We start from the raw sequence: 14,224 nt of genomic DNA, 5'->3' as shown, positions 1-14,224 counted from the left end.
CCTTCACTGGGGAGCAAGCCTTTGGTGTGGCTGCCCTGTGGAACTCCCTGCCACTAGAGTTTCGGCAGGAACCACCCTTCTGAAAACCGCACTGCTTAGATTGGCCTTCACAACATGATTTTCTCTTTTTAACCAAGCAGTGCCTACTGATGTTCTTAATGGCGTTTTGTGGATATTTGCGGGCTGTTTTTCTTATCTTTCGGATGTTGTAAGCTGCCTTGATTCACTTTGTGAGGGTGTGGATTGTAAATATTTAACCACATGGAACAGATAAGATTGTGGTATGGACCTGTGGATGGGGCGGGCTCCAAACTATTTTAAGTGCCAAAATGGACATTGTGGGTGATGGTCATAGAGTTGTAGAGCTCGATGGGATCCCAAGGGTCATCTAGTCCAACCTGCCTGCACTGAAGGAATCTCAGCTAAAGCATCCATGGCAGATGGCCGTCCAACCTCTGCTTAAAAACCTCCAAGGAAGGAGAGTCCACCACCTCCCGAGAGAGACGGTTCCACTGTCAAAAAGCTCTTACCGTCAGAAAGTGCTTCCTGATGTGTATTTGGAATCCCCTTTCTTGGAGCTTGAAGCCCTTGGTTCGAGTCCTACCCTCCGGAGCAGGAGAAAACAAGCTTGTTCCCTCTTCCATGTGAAGATGGCTCTCACATCTCTCGGTTTTCTCTCCTTCAACCGTTCCTCAAAAGGTCTTAAAATCTGGGTGCCAGGCGTAGAGCAAGGCTTATATCTCCCCATGCCATAACTCCTAGGATGCTTCTCTCCTCAGCATTTGTTTGATAAGCGTAGGCAGCTCCACTGGGAGAAAATGCTTCCAGGCTGAGGCTATGGGACGGTCAGTAGTCGATGCTTCTTCTTCTTTGGCCATCACTCGTAGCCAAGTAAGATTGTCTTCCACAAACACAGTCTTAACTGCGTGTCCGTAAGTGACTGTGGAGGCCAATTCTGAATCCACACATCCTTCCACAGTGGGGACATAGGTTTCCGGGCGGGAGTTGATCATGGTGCGGATTTGCCAAGCGTGCCTTCCTCTTAGCACGTTTCTCCCTTGCGTCCTGAGTTCGAGTGCCTTCAAAGCCCATGACACCTTTGGTAAAAGCTGTTCTCCAGTTGGAACTCTCGCAGGCCAGTGTTTCTCAGTTGTCGGTGTTTATACTACATTTTTAAAGATTTGCTTTCGGAGAGTCTTTTTTTTTTTTTAATAATTTTTATTATAGATTTTACAGATACAACCAAAAAAGGAAAACTCCACCACAAGTACAGTCTTGAATAAAGTTACATACAGTAATCATTTTGCTTGTATGCGTCTTATTTTCCGATTTTGAACACAATATAATGTACTTGTTATACATATACACATACTATACAACCATCTAACAAACAAATAAGAAGTTAAATACACACCGTGAAAAAAGAAGAAAAGGAAGAAGAAAAAAAAAAAAGAAAGAAGAAAAAAAAATAATGAAAAAAAAGAAAGAAAAAAGAAAGAAAGAAAAAAGGGGAAATTCCCCGTCTTCCTGAGAAATCCCTTTGCTTAAACCGCTATAGATGTGAATGCTTACAACCCTGCACACTTCCTTGACTCCCTTCTACCATGCATTCTTAGGCATTACATTACTCCCATCTCTTTTCCTTCAGGCTGTTTTCATTCCCTTCACTCCTCGAATGCAGGCATGATAACAGTACTTTTATTGTATTTTAACACGTATTTTTTATACACCTCCCATTTGCCAGTAAAGTTCTGTTTTGTATTTCCTCTCAGATTGTTTGTCAACAGAGCCATCTCTGCATATTCTTGTAGTTTGATTTGCCACTCAGTAACCGTTGGCGCTTCTTGCTCTTTCCATCTTTTTGCTATAACTGTTCTTGCCGCTGCAACTGCATACAAAAAGACTTCTTTCAACTTGTTTGGGATCACCTTGTCAACCATACTTAATAAAAAAATTTCTGGTCTTTTCACAAAAGAAATTGCCATCATCTTTTTCATTTCACTGTATACCTCCCCCCAAAAAACTTTGATTTTTACACATCGCCACCACATATGCATTAGGTCCCCATATTCAGATCCGCATCTCCAGCAGACATTTGCAAGACTTCTATTCATTTTGGCAAGTCTGGCTGGTGTAAGATACCACCTATGTGCCATCTTCATCATATTTTCTCTTATATTATAGTTTGCGGTGAATCTTAAATTGACCGAACAAAATTGGATACCCAAAATCTTGGGCCCATTTAGTCATGGCAGCCGTTACCATCTCGTCCATTACTTCGTAGTCTAGCAAGATCTTATATATGCGGGAAATTAGCTTATTTTTCCTATTTAACACTTCCTTTTCAAATATAGAAGGTTCTTTCCCAAACCCGCAAATCTTGTCTTTTTTAAAAGTTTCGTTAATTTGAAAGTAATCCAGCCAGGTTGAGAGTTGGTCTTTAATCTCCTCATAGTTTTTAAGTGCTAATTTCCCTTGCCTTTCTGTTAACAGATTATTGTATGTGATCCACTCTTCCTTTTGATTATTTATTCTTTTTAATGCTGCGGCCTCGAGCGGGGAGATCCGCTTTCGGAGAGTCTTTAAACCTCTTTTGTTGGCCACCAGCACAATGCTGTCCAATTTTTAGGTTTGGAATAGAGTAGTTGCTTTGGAAGACGATAATCAGGCATCCGCACAACATGACCAGTCCAACAAAGTTGATGTTGAAGAATTATTGCTTCGGCACTGGTGATATTTGCTCTTTCCTGTACGCTAGCGTTAGTTCGCCTATTTTCCCAAGTGATGTGTAAAATTTTTCAGAAACATGGTTGATGGAATCTTTCAAGGAGTTGGAGATGGCGTTTATAAGTGGTCCATGTTTCACAAGCATACAGTAAGGTTAGTAGTACAATAGCTTTGAAAACAGCATGAGAGGCTGCCAGCTCTGCAGGCAAGGGGTGACGTAACTGGGCTCCTGAGGCCCCCCCCCCGGGTGCCGCAGAAAGAATATAGTTGCTCGAGGGACCTGTGAACTCAAAAAGGTTGAAAACCTCTGAGCTAAAGCGTGCACAGATTTCCTTTACACCAAAAGTGTTGTAATCTTCTTGTGGTTTCCGCTTCCAGAAGGAGAAACGCAAATTTAGCCTGACGGAATTTAGCCTTGCGAGCTTCTCTGTGGTTATGATGCAAGGCAGACTTTTCCATCGGTTGGCTTCTGCATTGTTTCTTCGAATCTCATATCTTCCCCTTCCAAGAATCTGTTAACACAGTTGGCAAACAGGATTAAGTCACCGTTTGGGGCTGGAGAGTTTCTCTGTATGGTGTGGCCTTCGTTGCCCATCCCACCTTTTGCGAATTGCCTCGCATTTCACCCCACTTCTCATGCTGCCCAACTTTCAGTGCTGTCACCGTTTAGGGCCATTTAGGGCCTTGCCACCACCTTCTCCTTGGCTTCTTCTATCTCAGTTTGATTTAAATCAAATCCACCCTGCTTCCTGGTTTGTGGTGTTCAGGATCCAAAACGTTCAACTCGCAAGGCCTTCGGGAACCAAGGTACAGCTGTATTAGGATTCAATATATTTCAGGGTTATTGCTTTCTAAGCTTTCCGGCTTTCTTGCTACCAATTTTTTTTTTTTTTTGGGGGGGGGTTGCAGTTTAAAAATGATCTGTATTTATATACAGCTTGTTCAAGTGATCAAATAACTCCACATACATTATCCCAGTAATATTTACCAAGTAGCCCGTAAGGTTGATATCAACATCTCTGTATTCAAAGTCCCCTTATTGAGTTCATTAATGTGTTGAAATTTGAACCCGGCGCTTCCCAGCCGATTTGCACAGCTCTGTTTCCTAAATAACAATTTATTCTGTCAATTGGTAAGAGTTTAGCTCCGCGAGCAAACGACAGAAAACTTTTTGTTGTTCTATTCCTCAGTGCTTTCATACTGTCCGTCTGGCGGAAACGATTGTTCCACAAAATGCTTTCTCTATTAATAGTCACTTTTTTATTTTACAAAGGATTTTGAAATGTAAGCTAGAGTGTTCTTTCTTTCTTCGGAAACGGGATTACTATTTCTGCCGCGAGCGTTCAATGTGTGATTATAAGAGCACTCTGTATAATTATAACGTTTATCGTGCATGTCCCACCCAAAATAATCTTTCCCTTGTCCCTCCCGCTCCCTTTTGTGTTCTGCAGGGACTCCAACCGTCATGTTAAGATAAAGCAGAAAGGAGCAGTGCTGAACATGCTAAAGAGGTTAGACAAAATAAGGTTCAGAGGTCACAAGAGAGATGAGTTCCTCGATTTAGCAGAGTCTCCCAATGCTTCCGACACTGAATGTGGAGATGAAATTCCTATGAAAATACCTCGTACAACAGGCAAAGACAGCGATGAATTGAGAGACCCTGTAAGTATCTGTGCTAATGACATAAGTGCCTACTCCCTGGGTGCCCGAGAACCCACAAGTTCCCCATGAAGGAGCCGGACACCCACAAATTTCTGTGTCAGTGCCATGCCCCGGGCCCCGGGGCCAAGCTGGCACTCCTGGCTGAATGAATGAACGAATTAATGAATCTTTATTGCTATAAGCTATAAGGAGTCACAATTGGTCACGATGCGTAGGATTGATTTAAAACTGAACAACAAGAACAGCAAAGCAAACATACAAAAATGCAAAAACCACACCTGAATAAGTTAAGTACTCCACGTCTCACACTCTCCCTTATGATACTTGTCTTGGTGCCTAGCTCTCAACTTACTTGCAGCCAAGGCAAATTTTGCAACCCGTGCAGTAATAAATGCATTCTTTCCAGCCAGCAGAATAGAGATTTGCTCAAGGGGAGTTTGGTTGGAAAGAGAGCAAAGGATGTAATCGAGGGATTTTTGTCTAGGGCTAATGATGTGTCTCTGTGCCCATTTTCTTATTTTGAAAAACATTTTAAGTGTTTGTAACATGAAAATTATGTTGGTTTTTCTTATTAATCCCATGGGCACTTAATGCTTTAACTATGTAGAAAATTCTTTCCAGTAGCACCTTAGAGACCAACTGGGTTTGTTCTTGGTATGAGCTTTCGTGTGCATGCACACTTCTTCAGATACACTTCTCTCTTCCCCAGTACGACATAATGATGAGTGGGCATGCACACGAAAGCTCATACCAAGAACAAACCCAGTTGGTCTCTAAGGTGCTACTGGAAAGAATTTTCTATTTTGTTTCGACTATGGCAGACCAGCACGGCTACCCACCTGTAACTGATTTAACTATGTTTTGTTTTCTGGAAGGATCATATCTGAACATTTGATTCATTGATGAGGAACCTGTGGTCTTTTCCATTATTGTTAGATTCCCAGTTCCATTCAGCTCTGGCAACCGGCAGGATCAGTGATCAGGGAAAAGGAAACTTGTGGTTCAACAACACCTGGAGGGCCACACATTCTCCCCCCCCCCACCGCATTTAACCCATAGTTAAAAATTAGCCACAAATCAGGATGTGAAATGTTTCAAGAGCTTTTTTGAGTTTTGTCAACCATTATTCAGTAATACGTCTGGACCAAGGTGATCCATGATGAAGGCAGTTTACTTGCCTCTTCTTCCTCCTTGCTTGCAGAGTGAGAAATACCTGTCACTGATGTCTCTGTGTACCTATCCTCTGAGCTTAACTATGACTTCATTAGACATTTGAGATCCTAATCAGAGAAATTTCAGCTAGAGCTAACCATGGCCAAGGGCTATATCTGAACCAGGCCACCAGGAAGTGGAGTTAAATCTGATCTGTTGTTTTCATTATCGTCATCCTTTTATTGTTTGCCACCTTTCAAAGAGTTAAAACCATGCTCAGGACCGCTTACATAAAAAGATCTACAGTGGTGCCTTGGTTTAAGAACAGCTTAGTTTATGAACAACTTGGATTAAGAACGCTGCAAACCCGAAAGTACAGTGGTACCCCGGGTTACGAACCCCCCGTGTTGCGGACGTTCGAGTTGCGAACGCCCGCAACCCGGAAGTGTTTCGGGAGCACGCGCAACCCCTGCATGCGCAGAAGCGTTCTGCGCACTTTGTGCATGCGCAGAAGCGCTCAAATCACGCTTCTTCCGGATTTATTTATTTTTTGGTGCGTTTGTGATACGCCCGCCTGCGTTACGTACCGCAACCCGGAACGGATCACGTATGTAACCCGGGGTACCACTTTATGTGTTTTGTTTTGTGAACTTTGCCTTGGAAGCAGGACATGTTTCGCTTCCTGTTGAGTGTGTTCCATTTGTAAATTGAGTCCCCCGCTGCTATGGAAAAGCTCGCCTTGGTTTAAGAACGCTTTGGTTTAAGAACGGACTTCCGGAACGGATTAAGTTCATAAACCAAGGTACCACTGTACATAATTACAAACATAACGAAAGTGTTGTTGTTGTTTAGTCGTGTCTGACTCTTCGTGACCCCATGGACCAGAGCACTCCAGGTACTTCTGTCTTGCACTGCCTCCCGCAGTTTGGTCAGACTCATGTTGGTAGCTTCAAGAACAGTGTCCAACCATCTCGTCCTCTTTCGTCCCCTTCTTCTTTTGCCCTCAGTCTTTCCCAACATCAGGGTCTTTTCCAGAGAGTCTTCTCTTCTCATGAGGTGGCCAAAGTATTGGAGCCTCAGCTTCGGGATCTGTCCTTCCAGTGAGCACTCAGGCCAATTTCCTTCAGATTGGATAGGTTTGATCTTCTTGCAGTCCATGGGACTCTCAAGAGTCTCCTCCAGCACCATAATTCAAAAGCATCAATTCTTCGGCGATCAGCCTTCTTTATGGTCCAGCTCTCACTTCCATACATCACTACTGGGAAAACCATAGCTTTAACTATATGGACCTTTGTCGGCAAGGTGATGTCTCTGCTTTTAAAGATGCTGTCTAGGTTTGTCATTGCTTTCCTCCCGAGAAGCAGGCGTCTTTTAATTTTGTGAGTGCTGTCACCATCTGCAGTGGTCATGGAACCCAAGAAAGTAAAATCTCTCACTGCCTCCATTTATTCCCCTTTTATTTGCCAGTAGGTGATGGGACCAGTGGCGAAGATCTTAGTTTTTTTGATGTTGAGCTTCAGACCATATTTAGCTCCCCTCTTTCACCCTCATTAAAAGGTTCTTTAATAACACAAGTAGTCGTAAACATTAAATAAAACACATTGAAAAGTGCACAACCAAATTGAACCATTTCCACATAAATCGTAATTAGATCTAAAAATAAAAATGCAAAAAATTAGTATCGATTAACAGCAACAACCTCCCCCAACAAAACTCCTGAAAGAACACCCCAGTCCCAAAGTCTGTTCGGCAGCCTCAGCTTTTTGTAGCTGGAGTCAGTCCCAGCAAGGCAGGGAGCAGGTCTCGCAGCCAAGATGGTCTTCTGGCCTCTTCCGCAGCACCAGCTTTTGTTTTAGATGCTCCTGCACCCGGTATCTAATCCCTGGGGCTGGCGTATTGTGATAACTAACCCAGTATTTAAGATGGGTGGGTTGGCATTTTAATTCGGGCAGCGACTGACAGTGTAGGCAGGAAGACAGATTGGGAATAAATGGCTATCAATTTGGCCGCTGTTGATCAGAGCCCAACCTAGTTGCCTTTAGCCTTCAAGACTTTGACAACGGCAACTGTGTCACGACCTTATTTGAGGTGGCTTATCCTGGTGTTGCTGTGTAATCCTCTTCTGGAGGAGGAGGGAAAAGAGAGGGGGAAAGAATGACGGAAAGATGGGGGAGAGGAAAAGCCTAGCTTTTGGTTGGCCTAGCTGTGTGCTGCCTACTCTGACTCGCTACCAGGGCTGGATAAAAATCAATGATTTAAATAAATAAATCAGGTTTTTTTTAAAAAAGAAAATTTAATCAGATTTTTTTAAAAAAAAATTAAATTGGAATTTAAAAAAAAATGCTTTGGGAGGAAAAATCTTTCTGAAGATAGTTTTCTATTTAAGTTACATTATAGTCCACCCAGAAATAAGTTTTTCATGTGTGCTAAAACTCAGTCTGTTTGGTTTTTTTTTAATTGTTTAACCACATCAGTTAACAAACATGGATACATATGCTATAGTGTTATTGTTTTGGTTAAATAAACTGATTAAATTGTTATTAAGGAAATGATCATGTTTCTCCTTCCAATAAAGTACAGCAGAAAAGTTGTCCAAATATAAACAGTTAACTTACTAAACCTCACCATCATTTCATAATTATCGGTCTATGTGTTTCTAATAGTATAACCAAATCAGTAATTTTTGATATAACTGTAAAAACTACTCTGAAAATTTATTATTCCCAAAATGAAACCTTCACCTGCTTGTAAGTATTAAGAATGAGTCTTTCGGGGGGGGGGATGATTTAAATCAAGTCTTCCTGACTAGTGATTTAAATCGTGATTTATACTGATTTGATTTAAATCAAATCCACCCTGCTTCCTGCAGCTCTGCAAGATCTGACAGGGTTCCCTTTCCCAACACGGATTGATTCATGTAGGATGTCGGGGTTTGGGTGCTGGAGCTCCTCGTGCACAAACTTGGACTGCTCATGCACGAGGTACCAGTAGCGGGGAAAGCGGCCAGCGTTCCGCGTGCTTTTGAGCACGGGCGCCGGCCAAGTCTCACAATCCGAAGGAAGCTGAGTAAGCCGGGTGATGACTCCGAAGGTGCATGATTTCTTAGTTGCCTTCTTAATAAGATATTGCCTCGAGAAATAGAAGATACCCTGACTCTGAATAGGTAGATCAACTCAAGGAAATTAAAAAATTTACCTTAAACCTTTTACTCCCCTTTTACCCCAAAGAAAGACAGACACCGGTTATATCTTTAGTGGCTTTGGCAGAACCCGTGTAGGCTCGTCCCCTAAGCTAAGTTCTCCTAAGCTCAAAGTCCCTGCGCGCCCAATCTTCCGCGAGGCTAACTAAATAATACTAAAACCGAAATATCTTCCGCAAGCCTAGCCCTAGGCTAAACCTAAAAGAAACCTAACTAAAGCTAAACCGAATGATCTTCCGCGATCTAACTCTAACTAAAGGAAAAACCCATCCAACCCATCCAGCCCGCTCCCAATACCCTTAAACTAAACTTGACTTCAACTAAAACCCAACTAAAGCAAAATGATAAAAACGTGCCCAAGCGGGGAGCCTCAGCCTTTTATTTAGGAACAAACGTGACATCATGATCAATGCCTCAACCAATAAAATCACTGTTGCTGCCCTCCAAAAGGGCGGGAAGCAAGTTTAACGCTCATTAATAACTTTGAACATGACCGGAACTATAAAATAAAGGCGGATTAATCTCATTGGTGAACCAAACTATTCATTCTTACTTTCGCTTTCGCTTTTGCGCGTAATAATACCAAAAGCAGTTCCCGAAAACTTCATTAAACAATTAAATAAATGTGGATCCTATGGCGGATCCGTGCAACGTATTCCGACATAGGAAGCCCTCTTCAAATGAAAGCTCGTCTCCTTCCTTTATATCCCCAACCAAACACTTGGCTCTACAGGAGAGGGTTCCATGCAGGAGCCATCTTGCCTGGCGTTCTTCTCTACATGATGGGCCTTTAGTGTGTCAGCACCCACCCAATGGAATGGTCTCCTGTTACAGATCAAACAGACGCCATCTTCCCTGTCTTTTCAGTGCCTGTCGAAATACTTTCCTCTTTCAACAAGCCATCTTTGTGGTGATTCTTGTCCTACTCAAGTATCTGGAATATATTTGAAATAATAATAATAATAATAATAATAATAATAATAATTTATACCCCGCCCATCTGGCTGGGCCTCCCCAGCCACTCTGGGTGGCTTCCAATACAATATTAAAATACAATAATTCATCAGATATTAAAAGCTTCCCTAAACAGGGCTGCCTTCAGATGTCTTCTAAAAGTCTGGTAGTTGTTGTTCTCTTTGACATCTGGTGGGAGGGCGTTCCACAGGGCGGGTGCCACTACCGAGAAGGCCCTCTGCCTGGTTCCCTGTAACTTGGCTTCTCGTAATGAGGGCCCTCGGCGCTGGACCTCAGTGTCCGGGCAGATCGATGGGGGTGGAGACGCTCCTTCAGAAATTGCCTTTAAGTGGTTTTAAAGATGCAATTGTTTTACTTTATATTTGTTTCTGTTGTATTATGAAATTGCTTTGAGATGCTTCACAGGAAATAATAATAATAATAATAATAATAATAATAATAATAATAATAATAATAATATTCAATGCAGAAGAAGCCACAGGGAACCAGAACAGCCCTGGAATATACCAAGCATATATTAAAAATCCCCCTGATTGGCTGCGGAGCGCATTTTTCCCACTGAGGAATGAAGTAGATAAGACCTAGGCCACGGCCAGGGTTGTCCAACTTCCAAGAGACTGCGATCTGCCACACGATCCCACGATCTGGCACAATCTACCACAGGCAACCCGTGATCTACCAGTAGCTCACGATCTGCCTGTTGGCCATCACTGACCTAGGCAATCCTTGGCTGGATTTTCCAAAGTTTTCATTATTACTTAAAAGCAACTACAAACGTTTTTTGAATGGGATCAGAGCATATATGCACTGGGAGGTGGCAGATTTAACCCTCATCCTTTCACCATTTTTCTGACATAAATCTCCCCTTAAGAGTCTGTATGTTTTCTGTCTTCTGGGGTTGGAGAGGCACTTGAGCTCAGGGAAGCGTTTGCACTGTGCCTACCTTTCCTGTGATCAAATGGAAGGTTTCTAGGGCAGCTTTCATGTCAAAAATGTTAGGCGATCTGGTTCTGGGTCCTTCAGGCCTCCATTGTTTTGGCCCCAAGTTAGTACAGAGAGGCTCCATGCACCTGAGTTTAGACATCAAACTCCAGCGACTGGCAGCTTCTACAAATTCAGCTCTGTAGAAGGACAGATCTCGACAAACAGATGTAGTAAAGTGAAGGACAATGCGTGGTAGATTAAAAGGGACCTTGTGTTGAAGGTGGGTCTCAAGTCTGGAATTGCTGCAGGCCGTTGAAGTTCACTAACGCAATAAAGTCAGCGACTTGCAACGTGGTGAAAGCAATGAGCAGATATTGGCCTCTTCTCAAGTGTTGTAGACTTGCCTGTTCCAGCCTCTTGAGTTAAAAATAACCTGCTCTGTGTCATGCCACACACACACAAAAAAAGAGTGGATGGTTGAGCTGTTATATTGACTCTGCTGCGTGACCTTGAAGTGTGAATTAAAACGCTGGTCAAGGCAGCTGAGTCACAACCATTTCAGTTCACCTGTAGTGCGAAGGAGCACCTGAGGGGTTCAAAGAAAGTTTGCTTTCCAAATATCGATTGCCAGTCCACTTATAAACTTATAGTCCTATAGGTTTGATGATCTTATTTTTTTTCTCCCTGATCATTTAATATAACCTAGTTCACAGGCTCCCATTCCATAATTCTGGTTTTACGATTGCTTCTGAGAATGGAGGTTCATTTAGCCACCATGGCTAAGAGCTGCCAATTGACCTGTTTTTTAAGAAGGATTTTCTAATCCTTCTTAACAAGGTGCCTGAGGCACATTTCCTCCAACAGTATGGTTAGTTTCTGTTGTCCTACAGCTGCTCCTACCTTGTTTCCTGGTTATGTCCACAACTTTCTTTTTCCTTTTTGATATTTTTTTAAAAATTCAGTTTTACGGATAATATCTACATTGAAATATCAACCATAATCTTAAACAAAATAGAATCCCCTGAATCCTTAGACTTCCCTCTCCCTCTCCATGGGTTCCATTGTTAATCTTTTTCATTTTCACCTTAGAACTTCTTCCATTTTTCCTTAAAACTCTTATTTTTACCATACTTCTTGTTACATTACAACCCGCCAGTGTTTTCAGTTGTTTGCAGTCTTCTCCAAGATAACTTATAAATTCCCCCCATTCCTTATTAAAGTTCTTCTCTTCCTGGTTTCCGATCCTCGTGGTCATTTTCGCCATTTTGGCGTCGTCCATCATCTTCATTAACCATTCTTCTTTATTGGGACTTTTTCATCTTTCCATCTCTGGGCTAGAAGTATCCGCGCTGCTATTGTTGCATACATGAATAGTCTTTTCTGCTCCTTTGGTATTTCTGCACCTATAAGACATAATAAAAAGGCTTCTGGTTTTTTCACAAATGTTATCCGAATTATGTTGAAAATTGGGGGTCGTCTTACACACGGGTAGCGCATTGGGGGGACATGGGATTGGTTGCTGTCACGAGCCAGAGATTGGCAGTGGCTATTGGGTGTGTTATTGGTGGCTGCGGCAAAGGCTGTTCTTGATTGGTTGTCGCTGCGTCAATTGGGCGGGCGATTGTTGGCTTCCGCCGGCTTGGGGACAGGCGACAGGTGGCTTTTTTGATGTGTGCGAGTGGCGGGTGAGCGATGTTTGGCAATCTCCCCTAAAAAAAGGTCAACTATGGGCAATCTCCCCTCATTTTCTTAATTTAAAGGTAATGGGACCCCTGACCATCAGGTCCAGTCGTGTCCGACTCTGGGGTTGCGGCGCTCATCTCGCATTAACTGGCTGAGGGAGCCGGCGTTTGTCCGCAGACAGCTTCCGGGTCATGTGGCCAGCATGACAAAGCCGCTTCTGGCGAACCAGAGCAGCGCACGGAAACACTGTTTACCTTCCCGCTGGAGCGGTCCCTGTTTATCTACTTGCACTTTGACGTGCTTTCGAACTGCTAGGTGGGCAGGAGCTGGGACCGAGCAACGGGAGCTCACCCCATGGCAGGGATTCGAACCGACGACCTTCTGATCAGCAAGCCCTAGGCTCTGTGGTTTAACCCACAGCGCCACCTGGGTCCCCCAAAACAAGGGGGGCGTTATACACAGAAAAATACATTATATCGTTTCCCGAAACACTTTTACTGCTTCGCATGTCCGCCACATATGATAAAAGGTGCCTTCCTTCTCTTTACATTTCCAACATATATTTGTCACTGTTCTATACATTGTCCACAACTTTCACTGGTGTGGTTGCATATCAAATGACATCCTGTGCCTACTTAAAAAGGTGAAGGCACCCCTGACTGTTAAGGCCCGTCGTGAACGACTCTGGGGTTGTTGTGCTCATCTCGCTTTACAGGCTTAGGGAGCCAGCGTTTGTCCGCAGACAGTTTTTCCGGGTCATGTGGCCAGCAGGACTAAGCTGCTTCTGGCGAAACCAGAGCAACTCTTGGAAACACCGTTTACCTTCCCGCCGGAGCGGTACCTATTTATCTACTTGCACTTTGCCATGATTTCGAACTGCTAGGTTGGCAGGAGCTGGGACCGAGCAACGGGAGCTCACCCCGTCGCGGGGATTCGAACCGCCAACCTTCCGATCGGCAAGCCCAAGGCTCAGTGGTTTACACCACAGCGCCACCCTGGGAGTAAATCGCATTGAACCCAAGGGGACCGGCTTTTGTGTAGACACGTACAGGAACACACTGTTGGTGTAGGTTCCCCCCCCCCCCAAGTTGTTGGGATCATTTATAATTCAAAACAATTTTTTGTTTCATCCGTTGCTGCATCTAAAAAACACGATACAAAGGTGTCAGCATCCTTAGGAAAAGGGTAGGGCCATGTTGTTGTTTGCATTACATATGAAATGAAATGTTATTTCAGGTGCATAACTATGTACATTACATGGATAGAAATAAAGACCCAAATATAAGATGCAAGTTGTTTTCGTCGTAGTTAATACATGTTGGAACCTGATCAGAGTACCTGCATTGTATGCAGTTTCATGAGATTACAGGTGAAACTCGAAAAATTAGAATATCGTGGGAAAGTCCATTTTTGTAAGCAATTGTTTTCATTAGCTGCTGGAGTTTAATATATGAGATAGACTCATGACATGCAAAGCGAGATATGCCAAGTTAAAATTGTGATGATTATGGAGTACAGCTGATGAAAACCCCAAAGTTGAAATTGTTAATTTGGGGTTCTGATCAGCTGCACGCCATAATCAACACAATTATAACAAATCAAGGCTTGACATATCTCGCTTTGCATGTCACGAGTCTATCTCATATATTAGTTTCACCTTTTAAGTTGAATTACTGAAAGAAATGAACCTTTCCACGATATTCTAATTTTTCGACTTTCACCTGTATATCTCATGCAATTCTTTCTAGATTACTGTGCAGAGCACACAGTTTTCCAAAGGTCACTCTTCGACCCTTTCTGCTTTAAACACAGATTCCAGCAAAATAGGAATTTGCGATTCTGGTTTTTCAGCCAAATCTGTAGTTACAGCACCATTTTATACGGCCTTGTAAATAAACTATT

At 43.0% G+C, this 14,224-nt stretch overlaps 1 protein-coding gene across 3 annotated transcripts in view; it reads left to right on the top strand.

The window, feature by feature from the left end:
• The window catches only part of GRAMD4 (GRAM domain containing 4), a 102,434-nt gene that overhangs the window by 25,895 nt on the left and 62,315 nt on the right, over positions 1 to 14,224 (top strand). For all 3 annotated transcript variants that reach the window (XM_033162026.1, XM_033162024.1, XM_033162025.1), the window contains exon 2: positions 4,179 to 4,389. In XM_033162026.1, the coding sequence (XP_033017917.1) occupies positions 4,228 to 4,389 (162 nt within the window). In that variant the 5' untranslated portion in view covers positions 4,179 to 4,227. The remainder of the gene's footprint in view (positions 1 to 4,178; positions 4,390 to 14,224) is intronic.

This window comes from Lacerta agilis, chromosome 10 (assembly GCF_009819535.1).
Source record: "Lacerta agilis isolate rLacAgi1 chromosome 10, rLacAgi1.pri, whole genome shotgun sequence".
NCBI classification, from domain to species: domain Eukaryota; kingdom Metazoa; phylum Chordata; class Lepidosauria; order Squamata; family Lacertidae; genus Lacerta; species Lacerta agilis.
The sequence above is the reverse complement of the archived record's forward strand: the minus strand, read 5'-3'. Positions and strand labels throughout refer to the sequence as shown.